Source organism: Heliconius melpomene, chromosome 5 (assembly GCF_056956725.1).
Source record: "Heliconius melpomene rosina isolate 202511_hmr_F chromosome 5, ASM5695672v1, whole genome shotgun sequence".
Lineage (NCBI taxonomy): Eukaryota > Metazoa > Arthropoda > Insecta > Lepidoptera > Nymphalidae > Heliconius > Heliconius melpomene.
The window spans coordinates 8,959,972-8,985,158 of NC_140393.1; the positions used below are offsets into that span (position 1 = coordinate 8,959,972).

The 25,187-nt window shown below is 33.1% G+C and overlaps 1 protein-coding gene across 2 annotated transcripts in view; it reads left to right on the forward strand.

The window, feature by feature from the left end:
• Positions 1 to 23,032, forward strand: part of LOC146539241 (phosphatidylinositol 3,4,5-trisphosphate 3-phosphatase and dual-specificity protein phosphatase PTEN-like) — a 48,821-nt gene extending 25,789 nt beyond the window's left edge. Inside the window, exons 2-9 of one of the 2 annotated variants that reach the window (XM_085186105.1) lie at positions 676 to 848; positions 13,973 to 14,114; positions 16,446 to 16,544; positions 17,092 to 17,273; positions 17,795 to 18,005; positions 18,485 to 18,582; positions 19,280 to 19,400; positions 22,968 to 23,032. In XM_085186105.1, coding sequence (XP_085042231.1) covers positions 676 to 848; positions 13,973 to 14,114; positions 16,446 to 16,544; positions 17,092 to 17,273; positions 17,795 to 18,005; positions 18,485 to 18,582; positions 19,280 to 19,400; positions 22,968 to 23,032 — 1,091 coding nt within the window. The other variant, XM_085186104.1, reaches the window with a different exon arrangement.
• The last annotated feature ends 2,155 nt before the right edge of the window (positions 23,033 to 25,187 follow it).

Below are 25,187 nucleotides of genomic sequence, written 5' to 3' on the forward strand. Positions count from 1 at the left end.
TAGTAACATGCGGTTTAAGAGGAATTGTTAAAATTTAATCTATTTTAGAAATGTCTCATTCTTATATTACTATTTATATTATAAGTGCTAATATCTCCTTCGATCTTGCATAAAAATTCCATCATCACAATATTGTACTATAAACTATAATTAACTTTTATTATTTCATATAAACCCATGTTCAGGTTATAGATATTTTTCACATTAAGAATGCAGATTATTTTAATGACGTGTTTTACATATTAAAGAAAAAAAATAACTTATTAGGTACTCGTTCACCATTAATCAAAGTTTATTTATAAATTTTACACGTGTCTATACAAATATGCTATACCTGTATAATAAAGTTTTTTATAGCCATCCAAAAAAAATGGTAGAAAAAAATATTCGTTTTAGTTTTTATATTACAAGAAACTTTTTTATTTCTTAAAATATTTATGTATCACTGTGCAGGACATGTATTTTGGTAAAGTATTTTAGCTATTTATATTAAGTGGTAAGACACTCCGTTCTCTACTCTCCACCGGATTTCGACGTCGTGAATGGTCGAACTGAACTTATTGTCTATACTATTTTATGTAAAAAAAGCGTATTTTATATATATAAAAAAAACAAATTAAATTTATTTTTTTATGGTATGGCCATATCGAATATTTCCTTAAACACATCACCCAGATATAACAGACAGGATAATAGCAATGGGTTTCCCGGCGGAGAAGTTAGAAGGCGTGTACAGGAACCACATAGACGAGGTGTACAGGTTCCTGGAGCAGATGCACAAAGGTCACTACATGATATACAATTTGTGCGCGGAGAGGAAGTACGACGCGCAGAAGTTTCATGACAGGGTGAGTTTGATATCTCTTTTTTCATTTTTATATTCTTTTCACCTTTTGGTTACCTCATAGGAAAAGTTTGTTTGGTTGAACGCGCTAATCTCTGGAACTAATGAAAAAAAAAATGTTTTGTATTGGATAGGCTATTTATCGAGACAAGCTATATTTTATCAATATATTCGTAATATAATCGTTTCGATATACGATTCTTAATTATTTATATTCGTCCACGAGTGTAGCCACAGGTAAAAAAATAGTCCTAATAAAATTATAAATGTGAAACTTTGTGATTATCGATGTTTGTTCAACTTTTCCACAAAAGTTACTGAACGGATTGAGATGAAACTTTAGAGTAATACAGCTTATATATTACAATAACACTACTACACTACGTTTATATATTACAATAATAATATAATTTATGTATATTTGTGTATTTTTATCTAGACGAAAATTTTGTACATTTTTTCCCCTACTTTTATTATTTAAAATTGAATTGTGGAAAGCATATTGAACATTGATCATATTGTACTATCTGCAGATTTGTTAAGCTTATCAAAAAAGATTTATGAAGAAAAATTGAGCGGTAAGGTAGGGGGACTTCGATTGACCTTTGAAAGCAATATATTAATGATGATGTAGGAAGGTCACGTAAAAAGAATGAGGATACCTGGGAGGGCATATATGAGAGTCAAAATGATATGAGAGATCGTAGCGTTCCTCCGTTCTCTCTAATAACTCCGTTAGCGTGAAGCGATAAAAATAATAAAAATAAATACCAGGACAAATATGTAGTAAATTACAAGTCTAATAATTAATCTAGAAACCTTTATCGTACACGATTATATCGCTAATAAACGTCTCTTAATGGAACATTACGCTTCACCATACGGATATGAGAACCTTCATTTGACCCCAGTGTCAGGGACAGTAGATACCGATTTATCCAGATAATGTGAAATGACTTCCTACCTACTATTAGATTAGCTCGGATCGTTAATATGCGCTGACGCAATGTTAGTTTCTGAATGTAGACGTGATGGTTGTGGATTCGATTCCCGGTTGGGGAACCAAATTTTACTAGGTTCCCTCTGCTTTCCAGCTGCTAATGTATATATGGATAAAGTCACGCTGAAAAAGATTTACGTTTCTTTCGATACTAAGGTTTCTTTTAAATATTTTAGCTTTTAGCTACTCGTGATCTCTTCGTGACGCCGTTATTGCTAAATTAGGACGTTTCGGGCAAATGTCACTCACTTGCACTTAAAATAGTCTAGCACTAGAAATTTCCAGAAACTAAATTAATACATACTTAAATAACATTTTCAAAACTGTGCGATCGGTTCGATTCTTACTCGAGGAAATGAAATTCTCATCATATCTCATTTAGTACTTACGTAGTTATTCAAGTGATTTGCTCATGCCTATCCCTTAAAATAAACTATAAATAAAGAGCATCCTCAAAGTCTTCTAAGCTGAGGAGGAAACCTAGCAGTTTACCTCGTTACCTATAAACAGATAAATACATATTGTTCCATTGAATAATCACTTAAAATATCCACAGCAACTGTTGAACGGTCGCGTGACTTTCATAGTTAAACTCCGCTATACAATCTGTGCGATCGATCACGTCCGCCACTGAGTCACTGTGGTTATGGCTGCTACGTGACGATCATCTCGTATCTCTTCATGTATTCTGAGTTTTTACCTATCATTCTACGTTTTTTTTTTCTTGTGTGCATGGAAATTAAATCTGTTTCTTTTTTTATAATTGGTTTTTTTTGTTGTTGAGCTAGTATGTGATTATGGCTATGCCTGGACTTTTGTTGTGGTTGTTTTTGGTGATATTGCACAATAATTGTGTGAATTTTGATAAAATTTGTGCAATTTTTTAATGAGATGGTGTAATGGAAATGTGAAGTAAAGCTTATTATTAATAGTTTAAATATTGATTGACCATTGGGAATCAAAATTTTTAATTTATGTTTTCAAATAAAAAAAATATTAAATAATAATAAGTAATTAGCATTGACTTTATAATTATATCTAATTTAGCAGTTTTTTTCACTCGGTTGAGTATCTTCTAACTCGATTATAACGTAGATCAAATGGTTACAGTATAATTAAATTTGATAAATGCCTCGTGCCTGCCATACAAAGGCTAACGCAATAATTACAATGCTAATATCAATTTATAATACATTTTCCTTGTCAGTACATAATTATTTTAAAACAATTTAGATGCGTGGCCAGTAAGTAGGATGTAGCTAGTGGCGAGCATACGGTTTTGTCAGTAATGTAAGTTAATATATTTTTCGTCGTTATTCGTCGTTACTATAATTGGGAATATTTAAATGTTTCATTTCTTCACTCTGGTAACGTATTCGACAGAAAGTGGGGAACAGAATTGTCTTCAGTCTAGAGTCCCAGGTTCCCTCTACGTACCCTGCTATGTGTCATAGATGAGCGGGAAGCGAAATTCATTATAATAAACAAAACATCAACGTTCGCACAAATCTGCTTGTCTTTTAAACATTTTTTTTAATAAATAACTCGGCGACCGCCAGTCTACATACAAAATCGAACCATACAATTATTTATCATAGAGATATATTTTTAGATATTCGCGTAATATTCTTAGCTCGATAGCAAAATAGTTTGTGCTCGAAATAAATGGCCAGTCTGTTTAAGATTATTATAAAATATTTATTGTAATATATTATCAAGTAAATCCTTTTATATGAACAACGTTTTATAATGAATGTTATATCTAATGATTCTTATGTGGCGTTTGTTTGGCAACACAACTGATTTGGTGGTGGTAGTTTTGATTTTAAAAATTATTGTAATAATTAGTAATAGTTTAAAAAATTAAAATTATGTTTTTTTTAATGAGTACAAACTGACTATTAGTAAATGTCTTTACTAATAGGCAGTCCAAGGTTCCATCAGCCATCTTCTAGTCCCACCATCATCAGACCAGCTCGATGGTATATTTTTTTTCTATGTGTAACACTAAACCTGCGTTTTTTTTAGCAGTCTGTGGTGTCTTTATTTAGTTGTTTTTTGTATGTCTAACAATTGTGGAGACCAAGAAATACAGTGTTTTTGTATGTAATATATATATAATTATATATCTGGTAAATTTTCACACTGTAAACGCTAACGTCATATAAATATTTTCCAAAGAGATTATTAAGTTTCCACGCCACTCATTAGTTAAGATAAGGCTGGGAAAGTGTCAGACTTAGTGTCGCCAGTTACCCTTCCTGTTTATAACTGGTGTTGTATATTATAGATACGGCTGTGGTAAGGAAGAGAGGGGGGGGGGGGGGGGAGCAGACGGTTATTGTTTATATGATTTGTTTTTGAGAGAGAATTGACTTATTTTGTTACGCTGAATTGTCGAATATTGGCTTTCAACACGTAGTGTCTCGGAAAAAGTAGTGTTTTGACACTACTTTCTCTCGTACCACTTTTGCTATGTTCTGGATAAAGCTTGAAGCCGAAAATAGTATGCGTTATAAATTATGTACGTTCAGCTAAAATTTGAGACCACAACTATCACACTGGATCTAGATTGTGTTTTTGCTTAAAAAATGTAATATGTAATAACAAAAATAAATGAAAATCACACCTATTACAGTTACATTAAAACTTAACTACAACTATAGTAATAAAAACAAAAGTCAAAAAAGTAACTTCATCGCTTCGAACGTGACAATAATCGATACCGTTATCACCAAAACGGGTACGTTTGCCACAACTAGGTATCACACAAACGGAATGGCCAATTGCAAATTATTATTTAACCGTCGCCCGTTGCGGTGGCCAAAATAACCGTTTGGTATAAACGTTTGTATTAGACAAGGTGTCGCCCGCTGCCCTTCCCGTTGATAACTGATAACGCTTATCGAAGTAGGTATACACAATAAAATGATTGTGTTCAATTTGTATTGAAATGATGGAATAGATTCGACATTTTTTTTGTTATTAATAAAGAATACGTCACGCCGTATCCCGCACACATCAGGGTAGGCAGAGAGAACCTAGTGTTAACACACTCCGTTCCCCACTTTCCGAATTCTGGAGGCATGGCGTGTAGAGTGGCGGAATTCAACGCTGCGTTTATGATCTATGTTATTTCCCATGGGGGAAGAATGTTTTTCTTCTTTTTCTATTCTGGTAAGTGGACAACGGAGTGTCTTGACACTAAGTTCACTCTACTAACCATGCAATATGCGGAATAAAGCGTAAAGTACAAAATCAAATAATATATTACTATTTGGTATATATTATGTAGTGGATATATAAATATATCATGATTGAGCAAATTAAATTCTATGATGTTTGGCTGCCAAAAGGAAGTATTATTCTATTTTAGTTTTAAGGACCATTTATTAGTCAACGTACTTGCTGAATATAATTATAAAATAAATCGCTCGGAAAACTAGCAGTGTAATTTTGGACTGGACATGGAAGCTATTTTTGATTGAATTCAGGTTTCCACTCGAGGGAATTCGTTATTATCGTTTCCTCGCTCCGGAAGGAGAAGTGGAGAAGTGGTCTTGAAACTAGGCTTCCATGAGCGAGATATGTCAATAGATATTTATTATTTCTGGCAAGACTAATAAAAAAATAAGCTAAGTAAATCAATAATAAGAAAATCAGAATTATACAACAAAAAACGTTTCTAAAATGAATACTTCATCGGTTACAAGATACTTGGAGTGAACGTGACCCGTGTTTTATTTGCTTCGTATCCTGAATGTCAATCATCTGATGAAAGTGTCAGACCGAATGTCGCCTCTCTGATAAACGATAACGCGCGACAGGAGTAAACCTTCTTTATCACACGAACTACCTTTTGTTGGAATACAATGTTATTGTATTTGTTAAATGTCTATATATTTATCTACATGTATGTTTAAGTGTATTTTATTTATTTTATTTAATAGTGGGTGCCCGCTCGCGGCTTCGCCCGATTACTTATATTTTTTCCCACTCACTGTTCTGCCCAAATTTAACAGACATTGCCTGCTGGTTGACGTAACACGACACAAAAAACGAAAATCATACATTCCTCCAAATAAGAATCGAATCCACAACCACCGTATTTGCAATCCTACCGTGTCCTTCTACGTTTCGATGACCTCGTATATTTATAAATAAAAATAATATTTATATGCATTCATAATTAATGTATAAAAATATAAAACTCATAAAGAGGCCACACAAGTCTCTAAATTCTGTTATTTATAATATACACACGAAAATTGGTTAATGTAAATTTTATATGCTTATAGTGTCTATAAATCAAAATTAAATATTTCAACGCATTCATATGACGGTAGGAATTATACGTTAATTATTTCCGTAACAAAAAAATATATCTTTAGATGTAACTCAAGACGTAACTTAATAATTTTTATGATTTTAAAACTAGTTCTTTCCATATGTATATATTACTATTTTTAAACCGATTCCTAAATACTATTTTTATGTCGTTTTTAGAACGTAGTAAATGTTTTTGTTTTATTGTTTGAGAAGCAAAGTATTATTTGCATCCCACATTTGTGTAAATTATGATATTTAAAAATATTTATTAATATTTAATTTGTACTAATGACCTTTATATTTTAATTAATAGAAATAGATTTATTATTAAGTCTAATAAGAATGAAGCTTTATTAATTACTAGATGTCGTTCCCAGCTTTGTTAGTGTGAACTTTAATATAATATGTAAAATGGAAAATTCGTTTTCCCATTGCCGTCAGAATTTCAGGAAATCATTTCTTAATACTCCAATAAATTTAAACATTCGAAGTCCAGTAGTTTCTGCTATTTATTGTTTGTCACTCAGTAAAGGAAGAGTTAAATACTAGAAGTACAAAATACTAGATACAGCTATATTATATTTACGCTTGTTTATTATGTTGTTAGACTTTATGAAATATATATTTGCTTCTTATATATGTTGCGTTAAACTGTGACTTTCGATTTTAAACGACCATAAATTGAATCTCACATATAAATCCTGTATAAATCACGGATAAATCACTGATAAATCACGGTTTATTATGAATCATAACTTACGGTTTTATTTAAGAGCATTTGTATATTCTAGACGAAGATAGTAAGTATGTTATTACGAAGTAATTGTGTATGTGTAGTCTATCTATACTTCTATACTAATATAATAAAGCGGAAGAGTTTGTTTGTTTGTTTCAACGCTAAGATCTCTGGATCTACTGGATCGATTTACTTTGTTTTTGTTTTGTATGAAAGCTGCATTCTTCAGAAGTGCTATAGGCTATATAATATTACATTACACATATATACTAATAAATTAAAATACTTTCTAATTTGACATGCAATTTAGTCTGCCATGTTAATAACAACCGTCGTCGCTACGCGACCGCGTTCTTTACCGCGTCATTTTGATATTCATCCTTATAAAAATACATTTTTACTAGACACTTTTAGCATTTCATCTAGATTGAAATTATATTTCTATAGAAATTATATTCTTATATTTCAAGCAGGCGTAGCCGCGTCCGAGTCCGCTAGTTTATTTATATTGTGTATCGGTGCAGTAGCTTTTTTTTTATCTTACTAAGTCTATTTAAAAAAAAAAGGAATTAAAAATAAAAGCTAAATAAGTGGTACCTTTACCACTCTTACTAATAATATAAATTTTCAATATTTCTAAGAGTGGATGTTTGTTTCATTTAACGCAAAAACGCAACGGATTTAGACATATTTTTACAGTAATTTTCTTCATATATCAAAGGCTATAATTAATTTGAAGATTTTATATAATTTGGCTATAATAAACTGAAGCAGGCGATGCCGCGTGTGGGTCACTAGCGTATACTATTATTTAAATAATTACACGCGTTCAAAAACAAAAGAGGATCAAATATAATTAAAATAACAAACTGAAAACCTAGTCACAACTGGTCACGTAACTATTCGTATTCCATACCGCTAAACGGGTGAGCATGTGTGACCGCACAATCAGTGACCGCAGGCTATCGCGCCCTACACCCGTAGTGACTAGTGACTAACTCGGTGAAGGTGGTGTACAGTACGGGCGACGAGTCGTGGTTGTTGTGAAGTTAGGCTTCCGTTGGTCTGAACTTTTGCTCGAAGACAGTTCACCTAAAGAAAATATAATCAAACCCAGGCCAAATTAGGTGCGAGTTCGATTTCCACTCGGAGGAAGAAATATGAAAATATGAATATGAATATTTTTGTTTTCACGCTCTGATGAGGGGTCAAAGCGCGGCGTTAATTGTCACTACTCAACACGCAGTGCCTTGAGAATTCGGCGAAAATGCTAAAACGGAACTGTCTTAATGGGATTTTAGAGAACAAATTAGTAGTTTTTCGGAGTGTCTTAACACTAGGTTCTCAAGTTTCCTATACCCTGCTCCGTGCGGGATACAACGTGAAGGTAAAATAAGAAATTTAGAAAATAATCATAGCGTCAGCTACAGTTACTACTGCGCACGAATTAAATGTCAGCACACTCCGTTCTCTCCGCCCCGTATCCGACAGACTTTGTGTTGAATGCAACAAGTTAAGACAGAATAAGTTAAAATACTTTACGTTATTTAATGTATGCAATCTGGTTAGTTATAATGTAAATTAAAATATCTTATTGATATTTCAAGGAAGTGAACAATTTAATGACATACATGTATGGGTAGTGTACGAAATAAATATTGGCACTTTTTAAATTAAATTATTCTTAAATATATCCGGTCACTTAATGTCTGCCGAGATATCGATAAATAAAAAAACAAATTATCCACATGTTTTTTTTTATATCCGTATAATAAATTTCAATTAAAATTTAATTACTATAGCAACGAATGCAAAAATTTGGATGCAATTTGTATTTATTTATATGTTAAATTTAAATTACCTACTTTGCGTGTGTGTGTCTTGTTAAGGAACTGGACGTTATTCATACATCTCACATTACCTAAGGTATTAAATTAAAGAACGATTGGTTTATACTTTTGCGGCGTTGAGTCCCGCCATTGTCTGTTGGCAATGCCTCCAGAATTCGTTGGAGCGGAGTGTCTTAACACTATGCTCCCTCTACCTATAAAAAAAAATCTGAAACAACAAACAGAATTAGACAAACACACAGCCATTTAGTTATATCACCATTTTGCTACGTTGAAAATTTAATTTAATAAAATAGATAATAGCAAACATTTTGTATCACTTATCGAGACCTGCCTTAAGGGCACACATAGAAGTCATCAGGAGGTACAGAGTGCCTCATAATAATAAGTATTATGGCAATAAGTAGCCTTATGATAATATAAGTATTAGATTTCTTTCGTCTACGCCACGTCTGGCCTCTATATATATACCCACAATTTTTTTCATATAAGTTATAAATTATAAGATTTCAATGAACTTTTCCACTAAAGTTATAAAGTATATTTTGTTTTGAATGAAATTTGAATTCCTTTTTTTGGTCATAGCGTATATTATATTTTATATTGGATATTGTCATGGCGTAGCCGCTGGTTATGTAAATTAGCTACAGAACCAAAGTCACGATCAATGTAATAGTAATAAATATTGTGTAAATAAAGCATGTCTCACGTTCAGACCGGAGTACCAGGAAAATCTGACATTACTTCTTGGAACTACTACAATATGCTATACAACAATCGATATTGTTTTAATCAACCTCTCGTCCATTTGAGTGGTTTGCCCGATAATGATAATATCATTTGTTTCATGAGTCTATACATATATGACATTTTTAAAGTAATTTATCTACTAAATAAATGAACGCAACGACACCACCCTTCGTCTCGTTAATCTGAAGGAATTAAAATTTTTAATGACTAGCGTTCTACTCGCGGCTTCGCCCGCGCGGACGATATGATCATAGCTACTTTGTTATGTCTCGTTCAGGTGGCTAAGTGATAAAAATTTGGTCTTTACCACAAATTTTAAATTTTATGTCTAATTTCAAACCTAAAAATATAACCTTAACCCATCGTCTTAAATGTCTGTCTGTTGATGAAGACTGCACTTATCTAAATGTAAATGAAAACGTGAAATATCCAATGCACAGTAGAGACCCCCCCATACACGATCAGCCAATATATAAAAATAAAAGTCAAGATAGCTTAGTCATTCTATGCGCACCATCTCGGACGATATCACTAACATTACCAATTTCACCGATAACCAAAAGATAAACTATCTTATAGATAGATGCTAGATAAACTATCGTAAGCGGGTATTTGGCTTGGTCGGAGAAAAGTAAACATTTTCTTTTAACACGTTTTGAGAACTTTCAACTGGTGCTGTTGAGGTCTTTTTCGGCCTCATATTCCATGCATCACCTAACACTAGCGTGAAGTGTATGAGGCGGATTTAGACCTTTAGGCTGCAGTGAACGTGTTAAAGATTATAATTCTTTATTTTATTGGTGTCATTGTTATGCATTTAGGATGCATTTGATTGAATACAGTGGTTATTAATTTGAATGCGTATTGGTCAAATATTTGAAAAGGGAAATTAAAGAGGTCATTTCTTTGCCTAAAATATAATACTAATTAGGCGTCATGTTGAGAACAGTTTTTTTTGTGATTAAATACTATTCTCTCTGTAAAATTTTGTGATGCTTGAAATATAATTTTAACAGAAAAAATTTTTTAAAGGGAATGGAATCCGCGCCTTTTTGAAATATATTATGTTATATGTATTTAGCGTGTTAGCATCTATGTAGGGAGATTTTTACAAATTTCCGCTATCCATAGATTCTTTCGAAGAATGATCGTTCAGCAAGTCTCTATTTATTAAATATGCTTATCCCTAGTGTGGAATAACAATTTAAGAAACGTTAACAATATTTATTCTTATTCATTTCTTCCCTTTGATAACAAGGCAAAGCGCGGCGTTCTTACACTCAACACCCAATGCCTCCATAATTCGGCGGAAACGCGAGGGGAACGGAAGTGACTTAACATTAGGTTCCCAGGCTCCTTTCGTATACATTGCTACGTGCGGGAGACACCGTGAAGCTAAACATAAAAAAATATATACGAGTTTCTTGCAAATATTTGCTCAATTATTGTATTCGTAAGATCAGTAATCAGATTCACCTCCTTTTATAAAGCTTCAGCGAATCAATTTCCGAAGCCCTACAAAGGGCGTTGGAGCAAATTGTGCACGATATCAAATTTGTGCGTGTATGTATGGGAAATGATTACATAGTAGCGGCGTGTTTGTTTTTTGTAGTAGCATCTCTACCGGTTACACGGTGTGGGTAGAGAGATCTTAATGTTTGATTTTGATTTTTTTGTAATTTTTTTGAAGTTTTGTGTGTTGGGTGGCGGAACTTAACGCCGGGATTTAGTAACAACGACTGGGACAGTATATACTTGCATTATTTTATTATTATTATATGGCACAGGGGCATAAGCTTACGTCTGTAAACGCGACAGACGAAATATTTTCATTTTCCTCGCTCTACATTATACGGCGTGAAGCTAAAAATAATAATGGTATTTCTTCAATTGGGAATCGAACCCACAATGATCCATGTATAGTGCTCAACTGGTACACGATGGTGATATATTTCAGAGATCCACATAAAAACATGTCTGTCTTATGTTTGTTTTTGCCAATTTCTTTAATTGGACCTAATATTCATGATCTCGTACGGTAGCGCTTTAATTGAAGTCTCTTGTAGGATATTAATCCATGCAAAAGCCGTGTACGTACTGTCTGTCTGTCACTTGTAAATAAAGCGATGAGTTATTAATATTATATTAATTAGTTCTGGTATTTTTGTATTAAAAAAGGTTTGTGAATTTATTATATTATGTCTAAGTATTTTAGTTTATGAGGCCGTCCTGGAGCAGTGGCACAAGGTTGTGGCTGTAAACACCATGGTCGTGGGCTTGTTTCGAACTCGGGAGATTGAATTTTATTAATGTTTTTTTTTCATCGCTCTGTTAACAAAAAGGCGGATGGGGTACGGAGTGTCATAACACCAAATTTTCTCTACCTTCTCTGCTACTCGCTACTGCCTAATTAAAAAAGAACAAAACCAAAATCAAAATAATTAGTATATGTTACCAAACTGTAGTTCGAAATCAGAGACCATAATATCTTACATCACAACTAGCATCTCAAGTGAGCACAGCCAGTTGTTTGCTTTGAACACTCGGTTCGCCCACCAGCCGACCGTGTCACGACCGTGACCGCGTCACACAAATGTCACTATTTGCCCACTCAGGGTTGACGGGTTTGAAGAATAAAGTGGTGTAAGTTAAAAAACTGTAAAAAAGATTTTTACAGAGATGTTTTTCGAATTTTTTTTAGTTTCATCCTGTGTATGTAGGATCACATAGCAGCGTAGGCAGGGATCCTGGTGGTCTCTTTTGTTCCCCATTTTCTGCGAAATATTTGACAAATGGCGTGTTTTTTGGCGTAACTCATCGCACACACTGTACCACTGTTTAACCGATTTATAAAATAAAAAAGTTATACCATATATTGAATTGGCTGAAAATTTACATTTCAGTATAGGTATAGATATTGTTTTGAAAATACTATATATAATATATAATTATTAGGAAACGAAAGTAATACAGATTAGCAAATTGAAAATTATATAGTTAAGCGGGCAAAGCCGCGACCCGGTCGCTAGTATTTAATTAATTTGGTCGTTTCCAATACAAGAATCAATTTAATAGAACTGTCGAGGCAGCCTTATTTCTAAGCATCCACAGGAGACACTACGATGACGCCCACGGCCCACGCCACCGTTTTTATCTCGCCATGTCATTATTTGTAAAGATTTAACGTGGACGCCTTCGGTCCGGGTGAGTGACCCTCGCGGCTACCGTGAAATGTTCAGCTATTTGTATTTGGATGATCAATAATATTGTGTGTGTTGTCTGTGCTGTGCACATATATACATACAAACACACTGTGAGAGAATATTTAATGGTTTAGGTTACGTGTTGCGTAAATTGTGAAATGTGGTATTTTTTTGGAGTTTAACCCCGTGGTTGCTATCACAGCGTCTTATAGTAAACGCGATCGTTGTCTGTTCGATTCCAATTCAGACGGAAAACGAATTATTTTCATTTCTCTGCTCTAATACCTACCCTGCTATATGCTTATTAATATGAATATTAACTAACGGTTTTCTGAATTAAAGTAACATGAAATATCAAAGTGATTAAATGCCTTAATACTGTATCCCGTATATAGCACGGTACGCAAAGGGAAACAGGAAATCTAGTGTCAATATACTCTGTTATTCATTAAGACATTTTATACCGGTTTTTTGAGTGGCGAATATCAATAGTACACTACCTTATTACAGGCTGCGCCACGACGGCCTATGAATGCTCAATTATTATCGAATATTGCTTTTAGAATTACTTTTTTTTACCTTTTTGTGAAAAACACATGTCATTTTATTTTCCTTCAAAACGTTAACATCAAACCAACACATGTGACATGCTCATGTGGTGTCAAAAAAGATGGCTGAAGCCAATGAAGCTATCAAATTCAAAATGAGGCCTAAAACTTAAGCAACTATTGTATAGTTTAACATATACATTATGATTACCTACGTCGTCGATACGAAAACCCCGTAGCGCGTCAACCGCAAAACCGCTTCCAGGCAAAAGGTTTCGCGGGTGATTCTCATGAAACATACGTATTACGTATACTAAACCACATTCTCACATTTGTGAATACGTAGGTAATTTGGAGAATATCTCGTTAATTTTTGCTTATTTGTGGTATAATTTTTTTTTTAGTTAAAGTAGGTACCTAATCGTCCTTTGTGCTTAAGTTTCGTCTATATAGCGAAAATGAAATTAGGTACCTATTTTTTTTTAGTAAGTATGTAATATGCATATTGATGTTGTGGGGTGGATCTTACTATTAAAAGTATCTCGAAGTTTTTCTAAGATACTAAATAATACCTTGAAAGATAAAATAACATTATTTTTAAGAAAAAAAAACTACATTCGAATAAAAGAAAAGTATTAGGAAGATATTCTTTTGTCATAAATAAATACCATATAGCACACGTCATTACTAATAATATTTTTCATATTTACAGGTGAAAAAATTCGAGTTCGAAGATCACGCGCCACCCAAAATAGAACAGATACAGCCCTTCTGCGAGAGCGTCCACGCGTGGCTGAACGAGGACTCGCGGAACGTCGCCGCGGTGCACTGTAAAGCTGGGAAGGGGAGGACAGGTGATTGGTTTATTGCTATTTGTTTTTTTTTTAATTTTAGTTTCACGTTCTATCCCGTGTGGATCTGCAGGATTGGCAGAGGGAACGTAGTGTTTGTGTTAAGACATTCCGTTTCCACAAAACTGAATTCTGGAAACTGCGTGGTGGGTGGCGTTGAGTGTTTTGTCTAGCGAGCGGGGAAATGAATATTAAATAATTTATTCCCCCGATTTGGAATCGAATCCACGGCTTGAGCTATAACCTACCTGTTCTAAAACTGAAGTATAATTATATTGATATTGATATTTGACAATATTCTCAATAAGGTAAATTAATCGTTTTTTTTTATGAGAAATATATGATACAATTTTTTTATTTTTCAAGAGTTAGTCCTTGTATGCTTGTAGTTATGTAATGGACAATATATTTAAAATGATTCTAAGATACTTCGGAGCTTAGTTTAGTAAATTGCGACGTTCTGTTACACCACAGAAAAAGCAAGCCTAAGCTAGAACCTGATGGTATATAGTATCATCAGATTCTAGGCTGGGTTCACACAAAATGCGGGAAAACGAAACGATAAAAAAATAACTTATTCCGTGATATGAAAGTCATAGTTGCAATTCACATCGCAAGCGATCACACTGTTGTATGTAAATGTGTGTATTGGATATTAAAATGTAAATCTATTAAGCTATCTCTCATGCATAATGCATGGTGCTAGTTAGTATAAATAAAACATTTTATCTAGAAATATTTAACAAATAAGCTATAAAGTATATTATTATAATAATAAATTGATTTCATTGAGGCCAGTAGTGGTGCAGTGGCAAAAGCGTGCTTGTAAATGCGACAGGTTGTGGGTTTGATTTCCATTCGAGGAAATGAAATATTTAATATTTTTCATGTCTTCGATCTGGTAATGAGGGAAAGAGCGGCGTTGAGTTTGCCACTCTCCGCCCAATGCCTCGAAATTTCGCCGGAAAGTGGAAATGGGAAGTGTTTCAAAGAGAAAGGAGTGTCTTAACATTAATATCCTAGGTTCTTTTAAAAAACTTAACTTTAGCTTCACGCTTTAGCCCTGCTAGGGCTGCGCGCGCCTGCGCGGCGTAAAGAACGGAGCGCCAAACGTTCTACGTTCTCTACATTCCTCTTTCTCTTAAATCGTTTAAAATATTTTTATTAGTTAGTTTTCTTGACATTATATTAAATTTCTCAGACTTATAAATTCTTCATTAAAATAGTTTTAACTTTTAAATTTATATCTTTTTTCTTATTAACCATTCCATATTAATTAGTTTAATATTTCATTGCGATTAATATGGTATAATTAATTAAATAATATAAAATATTATTGTTCAAAAATTCTCTTTAATATTACGCAGCCATTTTCTCGGGAAAAAAACCAAACACGGAAGGTGGTGATTTTATATAATTATAAGAAAATAAAATAATATGAAACGAAAGAAAGCAAACGTGATACTTCTGCCAATTGAAGCATATCTAAAACGATTACTCTCCTTTCACGACGCGGCGGACCGAACGTGTTCCTTTCATATCGGCCCTCGGCATTTTTTAGGGTCCCGTTACTCTAGGAGAAAAAACGGATGAATAAACATGAAATATGGAAACGAATATGATCCCTTATATTTATAGCGTCCCGTGGATCGTACAAATATGAAATTTGGCAAGAAAAAGAAACATATTAATTTATAGAAATATATTATTTTATTATAGAGAAAACAATTACACGCCAAGAAAACAATTACGCGTAAATCAACGCCTTAATCCCGTTCCCGTGGAACTACAATCACAAAATTGGCACGGAACCCCTTGGTGGGCGAGACTAACTCGAGTCTGTTTTTTTTTATTTGACCGCAAAAAGGCAGTATAGCCTCCTTCTATAGGCCCTTGGGAATTTACGACTTTGAAAACTTTCTTTCGTAAGTAATTTTGGCAATTATGTGTCGTAAAGAAATTTCGCAATTACACACCCCCAAGATTTCGGGGTACGTTTTTGTTTGCATGACAATAGCCCGCCACAAAGGGAAACGTGAATTACGTATAATTCCAACCTTTGAAAAAGGCGGGAAACTATTATTTCGCCGCCATTTTGTGATAAATATCTCGGGTATGTGAACGCGTTTCTTTTTTTTTTTTTAATTTTTATTCATCCCGGCATTCGTATGCTGATGCGGGGTCTGCACATGTTTGACCTTTCGCTAAATGTTTGACTGCTCTGTTATCTTTCGGTGTTACGAATAATGCTTTATTTATAAAAGCTGTATTCAATTGTTATGGGTTTTTTGTTCTTTAGGTATATTATTTATGTCTGTATTGTCTGAATTTCAGGGACGATGGTGTGTTGTTACCTCCTGTATAGCGGTCAGAAGGCGACGGCGGACGAAGCTTTAAAATTTTACGGCAAGAAACGAACACACGACGAGAAAGGTAATTTAAATACACATTTGTATGTTATTTAAATTTTTATTGCGATTCATTTTGATTTAAAATTTATAACTTCTATAAAAAATATTAATATTGCACACATTTTCTTGTTAACATATTATAAATAGATAGGTTTATTAAATTGTTAGACATGTTATGAGTTGAGTTATAAGATTTGTTAAGTTTCAATAATATTTGAATGTGTAATTTTGTTGTTCAAAAATGAGACAAACTACGTTAAACTAGCAAGTCTGAATTTTACATATATTATTCATGGAACCTTTCAAGACCCCTTATAAGCACCCAGTCCAATCCGATGGCTCAATCATCGCTTAACAAGCACAAGTTAGTGATTACGCATACCGTCTTATCTACATATTAGATTAATATTCTTCAAAATTTCAGCTTTGCTAAAATGACGTAGGTCTGGGGGCACTGGGATCTCACTCTATATGTTTATTAAGAAATTATTAAGAAATAAGATTTTCTTTTGATATGTATTTATTGTTTTAATAAACACATAACAATTGGTCCGTTTAATCGTCTTCAGGCGTAACAATCCCGTCGCAGCGGCGCTACGTGGAGTACTACGCGGCGCTGGTGTCGGGGCGGCTGGCGTACCGCGCAACGCGCGTGCACGTGCGCGAGCTGCGCATGTCGCCGCCGCCCGCGCTCAACGGCGGACAGTGCACGCTCGAGCTGGTCGTGTCGCAGGTGGAGCCGCAGTTCAAGGTGCGCTACTCTAAACGCGACAGGTTATGGGTTCGACTGCTACTCGAGGAAATTAAATGTTTCATATTTTAATTTCTTTGCTCTGATGTCGAGGTAACGCGTGACGTGAAAACGCAATGCCTCCAGAATTTTGCAGAAAAGGGGAAAGGAGTGTCTTAACACCTTGCTGTGTGCGGGATTCTGTATCCTGTATGTATGCGTGAAGTGAAATATAAAGTATAGTACTAAACATCATAATTATGATATGCCAACATAATTACATGGTAATTATGAATCCATCCCTTTCACTAACTAGCTGACCTCACTCGAGACAACTCAAGAGGCACAAGCATACCACTATAAACGTGACAGTTGCGCGTTCGATTCCGCACTAAAGGAAACAAACTATTAAAAATAAACTATCTTTCCATTTTCTGATTCTGATAATGAAGCAAAACAATATACAGACAGCTATCAGTTGCAAAATTTTTATATGTATAGATATTTATTACAATGTTTTACATATTGTTGTCTACCCTTAGGCGTCGCTGGGTAGCCACGAGCTGCGCCGGCATGAGACGACGGCGCGCGTGGCCTTGCAGGCGTGCACTCCGCTCCAGGGCGACATAAAGGTGGACGTGTACTGCAAGCCCAAGATGATGATGCGCAAGGAGAAGCTGTTCCACTTCTGGTTCAATACCTTCTTCGTGACCGCTGAGGTGGGCGCCACGCCCGTGCCCGCGCCTAGTGATAGTTAGTATACAGGTGTTTTTTTTTATTTTAGGAAAAAATATATTCTATAGAAGATAGCAGGTAGACAGAGGAAAGTTATTGTTGAGAAATGAGACATTTAATTTTTTTTAACTCTACTGACTTATTTTTCAATATTTAAAATGTTGAGAAATGTGACCTAGATCACGGAATGTCCTAAAAAGATGTTATGGTTTTTCTTGTTATAACAGTGAGAAAATGAAAATAATTAATTACGAACTGCGATTTGAACCTGTTTAGAAGATACGGTGCTTGTTTTTCTTGGTGTAAACGTCCACCCGATACAACCGTCAGGATACGACTGAGTAATTTATTTATGTAGATCTCACCTTATTCCACTTCTTTTGAGTAATGATATATAGTTGATAGATAAATTCCCAAAGTACCTCACCTAAGGCTTTTATATAAATAATAATTTATGTATTCATATAATTAAAAACTAGTTATTATATTACCATTAGGTCCAAATTTAGAAACGTTCAAACTGACCCTGGATAAGTGGCAGCTGGACGACGCGCACAAAGACAAGCAGCATAAACTGTATAGCCCAGAGTTCAAGGTATGCAAGTATATTAATATTTTTTTATTTATCTATAAATTGTATCCCGCATATAGCAAGGTAGGTGGAAGAAACCTCTTTTATTTACGTACTACTTCAAATTGAGACGTGGCATTTTGAGTGATGGGAGTTAACACCGCATATTTTTTTGGTAGCAAAGTAAGGGAATGACAATAACTCATTTCCATGAGTGATAATTAAACTCGTACACTCCTCGCAGTTAGATATAGAAAAGAAAATTCTTTAGAAAATGTATTTATATATATTTTTACAAAATGCATATTTAAGAATGTTTTCCAGAAAACCATATATTCTTATGGAATATTTTTTCTTTTTTTCCCATAGTGTTAAGAGTTTCAGACAATTTTTATAACTGTAAAATTAAACAATGTTAGCAAAGCTTCTCTAACAAATAATAAATATTTAATTCTAATATTCAACTTTATATTTTCAACAAATATAACAAATACCTATTATTTTCACCAAATAACGAAAAGAAAATACTGTACAGAAGGAGTGCCACAGCAGCTCAGAATCTGTCTGTAAATTCGAGATTCTGGTTCAATTCCTACCTTAACGAAATGAATATGTTTGTTTCCTCTTATAACAAGACAAAGCGCGGCAAACACTAACTAAATGTATATTAACAATGTTCTCACAACCTACCTGCGTATTACCCTTATGATGCATATTTCAGGTGGAACTAATCATACAAAAGCAACCCGACTCCTCAACGTTTAGTACTCAGTCGCTACGGGCGCCCTCCACGCCCTCCTCCGCCTCCACTTGTTCCGAGAATGATGAGCACTGGGACTCTGGTGAGGGATTTACACCTACCGATTATAGTGTAGACACGCCCTTATACAGTGTGGATGCTCCTTTCTACAGTGTAGAGACACCCTTGTATGGTGATAGTGAGCAAAGTGTGCAAACGCCCTTGTATAGTATGTCTGGCGTTGGTATGGAACAGTCTGAACGGGTGAACACACCCTCATATAACGTATCTAATGATTTGTATGGATTTATGCAACCTGAACTTTCGACTTCACGTGATGTAGGTCTTAGTGTGACACCTCCCTTATACACACACGTGCCACAACTAAATATTCCTGTGAAAGAACCCTTATATATTACGAAGTGTACTGACAGAACTGTTGTTCTAACTCCGCCTTTATATACTTTAACATCGAACACTGTAGGTGTTGAGCCGGTTTTATCTTACCAAAATAATTGTTTGAACAGACCCTTATGTGCAAATGATAAGACAATCTTTGAACCCACTATATGTTCACCTTGTAAACATAAATATACCGTAACGACTCTAGCCAATGAAAGTATATTGAGTGGAGCAACACCAGCGTTATCTAATACAAAAAATTCTTTCCCCAAAAAGTCTCCATTGTTATCCTATAAATTTATTGATGGTCAGTCTGATACACCTTTATATTTTGTCCCCTGTAATAACGTTTTGTGTACAAAATTACACAAACTTTGCAATTTACAAACAGAAAAACATACAAATAAATTGTTTTATGATGGAAATTTTACAAGTCAGATAGGATCTAATAAGTTTAGTCTAGATAAAAGTGATTGCGAGTCCCCATACATTAATATAGTCTGTGGCCCCAACTGTCATAGGCAATTTGTGAGTGATGGTCAAAAATCTGAAAAAAAAGATGAAATTAGTAATAATTGTACTTTATCTAGTAAATTACATTCTGATTGGTGTGAAGGTTCCATAAAAAATAAACGAAGTTCCGATAGCGATATGTACGAAATGCTCCACGAGTCAGAGCAATGCCATAAAAAACCGAACTGTCAAAACATAAATGAATTGTCATTGTCAAAATTACCCACAGATAAAACACCCGAATTGGGTGATTTAAAAGTATATTCCAATTGTAGTAGTGAATTGACAGATAATAATTTATATACAGAAAAAAACGATATATATTTTCCCGTTGATAATACTTATGATGAATCGAACGCTGAATATGTCGAAACGAAAACCGAAAAACCCGTTGAATCTACTGCTAAAAGTAAAAATGTTAAAAAAGAAAAGAAATGTAGGGATGTATCTAAAAGTAGACTTTTAGGAGACATGAGAGCGTCTTGGAGGGAGTTCAGTGGAAAATTCGGTGAAAATAGGAAAAAGAAACATAGAGATGATTAGTATTTTTTCAAATTTTTACACAAAGGGATATATAATAAAAATGCCTAAGGAATGTTTTTTTATATAATTTTCAAAATGATGAAACTAAAATTATGATGAAAACTATATTTGAGATAAGTTTATATTTTATTAATATCTAAAACAGTCTACAGTAAATTTTGACCTGTTTAAATTTATTAGTAAAAAGTACATATAGTCCAGTCATTATAAATGTTTCAATTAACAAACATTTGCAAAGCTGAATTTTGATACCCCTGGTGTTTACTATTACAATTAAAATACCAAAAGTTTCCATAGACTCCATATATGCTAAAAATCTTTTCGATGTCTAAAGTCCCAAAAAATGTTTTTTTTTTATTTGCTTCTCGTAAAAAGTAAGTTATATTTTATTTGTAGTGATGAACCCAACATTTCTATCAAATCTCAGCGATTTTTTATATTTTACATTGTTATAGAGACTGTGGCAATAATATATAATATTGTTAAAAACATAATGACCAAATTGAGAACCTCTTTCTTTTTGAAGTTGGTTAAAATCGAGTTTTAATAGAATCGATAGGGTAATTATTTGAAAATAAATATATAGCCATATAACTAATTAATATGTTTCTATGATTTTATAATTCACATACGAATTATGGTTTAAATTGAGTTTAAATGGACTACTTACTTTAATAATAATAATAATAGGTGTCTTAAGTAAAGTGTAGTTTAAAGATACTTGGGTAGGATTATTAGGAAATTATTATAATAAAATAATAATAATTATTAATAAATTTTTGTTTTTTTTTTCGTTATTGCTGTATAGCTTTAACTTTAAAATAAGATGCTCGAATAGAATTTAATATTTTATACGGGCTGTACATATAATGTCACACGTATTATAGAACCGTTTTACTTTAATCATAATAGGTTTAGTTTATATAATGTGTTAAGTAAGTGGATGTTTTTTTTTCTTGTTATTGTATTGTTGTTGTTCTAGGACTCATTTTAAAAAAAATTAAGGCAACTTTTAATTAAGTTTTGTTTGTTGATTTTTGATTTTTTCCTTAATATATTTGTTTATATGAATAAATCGTCAATTCTCATTTGGAAGATTTTTTTTAGATTGATAAATATATAAAAAAAGTTCAACTATAGCAAAATGAAACGGAATAATCTCAAGCCGGTAACGATTTTTCATCTTTTATAATAGTTTTTTTGTTATTACCTAATTGTGTGAAATGAACAGACATATACAATACGGTCAATGAGTCGTGGCCGCCCTGAAATTAAGCTTCCTGAACTTTTGTGCATTGATCAAGTAAGGAAATTCCTTAAAATCAAAAGTGCGATACCATATATTATTAACCTCAGGGCGGCCACGACTGACGAGTCGGCACTATAGTCTACGGTTAAATGACCCCGTTCTCCACTTACCATCCCGTGTTAGAGTTTAGACGAGGGAAAATAAACAGATTTGAACCCGCAATAATTGTTTTTAATCTAATACGTCCACGGTACGCCACAATATCGTATTTACTTAATTTAACATATATATTTATTGTTTAAGTACCTTTAGATTATATAGATATGGCACGATATCTTTAATTACAATATTACTAATTGTAACGGGCTCACAACACACATAGAATATAATATATATATTTATATTATTGAAATGATGTACCTTTGGCCTATGTATACATATATATGTTTATATAAACACTCTGCATACATAATAAATCATGCCGCTATTTGGTTTTGGTCTAATCATTGTGAGGAAATTTAAAAAAAAGGATGTCTCGTATTTTTTTTTAATTTCTAAGCAATCAAAGTGTTGTGAATGTTTTCCTTTTTTATATTACATTCTTACCTATTATTATCTTCGATAGTTTAATGATTTTCTATATAAGAATTCACATTTTATTAACAATATGGTACCTTATTGCTAAAAAGATATAAATATTTGAGCAATGTTATATGGGAGAAATAATAATTGTTATTAATAAAAGTCCGGAACAGAACCCACGACTTAAAATGTACGTAGGTGAAAATTGAACAAAAAAAAAAGAAAAAATATATCATGGCTTAAATTATTTCAAGCTGTGTCATTTTACAAGTAAAATAAAATATGATTTACTTGAAAAACAAACAACCACTCATTTCGTATTTATAATGTGACATACATACATACATATATATGAGTATAACACTCGTGTGTGTACAACAGGGGCGACGTGCGAACGCGTCGGCCGTTACCGCCCGCTGTCGCCCGAAAACAGCACGCACACGTAAATATATTATACGCTAGTATTGCCCCCATAACCCATTAACCCCATTAATCCTTACCTGCAGTGTCTCATGTAAATAAACGCATTGGCCTAAATACACCGTTACGAGCTAAAACCAGGCTTCAGTTTTAGCTGCTGCAACCTTGACCCAAATTGTTCTAATAATGTCTTATGTACCCATTCATTCTTTGTACCCTTCTCTTACCCCAACACATTGTATATTTTTTTGAAATATCATAACTGATCTACATACATCATCCACCCTTTTTTCTTTTTTAATTGTATAAGCTAAGTAAGTACTTATGATTATAATTATGTACATCGAGATATATTCAGTTACAAAGTTTCTACTTTAAACTGGCGTCCTTCCATTGTACCTTTATGCCCCATTCATTCATCATTCATCATCCCCATTGAACACCAATCCATCCTCAAATCCCTGCTTTCTTTCGTACGTTGTACTCCAACTTACTCATTTTTACTCCTTGCGGCTTGTACATGTAGGCTCATTTATCCTAATTTTTATAACTATAGAAGTTGTCTCATTATTAAAAAAATAAATTAAAAAATACTAATTAGTGTGAATGAGCCTTTTATTGTAAAGGTTGTTCATTGGAACATTTGCGTTTTTAATAGATTTTTCAATAGTATAAAATATAATATATAAAACGCATATGATTCTATGTGTCGTACGAAGCGTTCCTCCACTTTGTTTTTTGTCAATAGAATTGCTCCCAGCACGTTAAGTTACGGCGTCACACTAATCGGCATTTAAATTATTTTGTTTTGAAAATAAATGTAAATAATAATATGTTTATAATATTTTCAAAGCAAAAGCTTATAATATGTGTTGAGTTACGTTTTTTTTACGTCACGCTTTTTTTCGTTCGTTTTGATATCATTCAGTTCATTATTTGTGCCAGTTTTTTTTTTAAATAGAATGGCCAATTTTTTTTCTTCCAGGTTCTTGTGATGCTTTCTTTTTTGTGTTTTTATTTTGCTAATAACAATGTGCATGCCTTTAAGTTTGAACAGAAAAATATAAAAAAATATATTGTTTATATTTTTTTGGGTAAAATTTTAACTTTTTTTGTTGTATATAAAAAAAAACACAATCACTTCTTTTCTTTGTTCTTGTGGGATGTGTAATGTGTGTTGGTTTCTTAGAAAAATATTTGAATCAATATTTATTATTTCCACTTTTATATTGCTTAAAAAAATAAAATAAAAAATTAAAATATTTCTTTAAGATCTATTATTATTAGTTGAAAATAATATTTATTATAATATTAAGCATGGGTTTAATAAATATTTCTATATTCTTTATGTCATTCACAATAACATTCATTCTCACTCGCTTCGCAAACCGAACGCATCACACATGCCACACAATTTTTTAACGCCAATGTTTTTTGTATTTTTTAAGTTTTTTTTCGGCTTCTTCCTAATTAATCAATATATAGAGGCGTTTCAAAATTGCTTTATTTTTATTATCAATGTTTAATTTTTTTTTGCACGAAATGGCCAAACTTTTGACATTTTTAAGCTTATGATTTAATTTTCATACATTTCAATGCTTAAAAAATTTAAAACATTAACATGTGGCATATGTAATCGTTCTCAAGCTTATACGGGTCTCTTAAATTTTTCAGGTGAATCTACGTACTTGTGAGGGAACGGGGAAGCACCTTAACCCTAAAATGGCGGAGGGTAAAATAATAATAATATTATAAAGCCTTAAGACTTGTGACTTTGAGCAGTTAGTGTTCTATGTGTGTTAACGTGTAGATATTAAATTATAATACGGGTTGTGCCATTGCCCTGGATTTTTTGGAATTTTTGAAAATTATGTGATATATAATATGAAAAGTGAACTTTAAGTGCTGATTGAGGACTTTTTAACTGGTGGACTTGACATTTTGTTTTTTTTTTTTACTATCGATTTTCCCCCAATTTCTTCTCGTATGGTCACAACGTTATTGTATAGCGAATCTTATGAGTGAATAAGTACATTTTACGGTATTCTACAACTACACTCAGAAATGTCAATTAGTGTTTAACTAGCGTTAAAGTAGTCTTTGGGTCAGTAAAATGTTAATTGATGTTTTTAAGTGTGATTGTTATTTACAATATTTTATCGGTTATGCGTTTTTATGGAA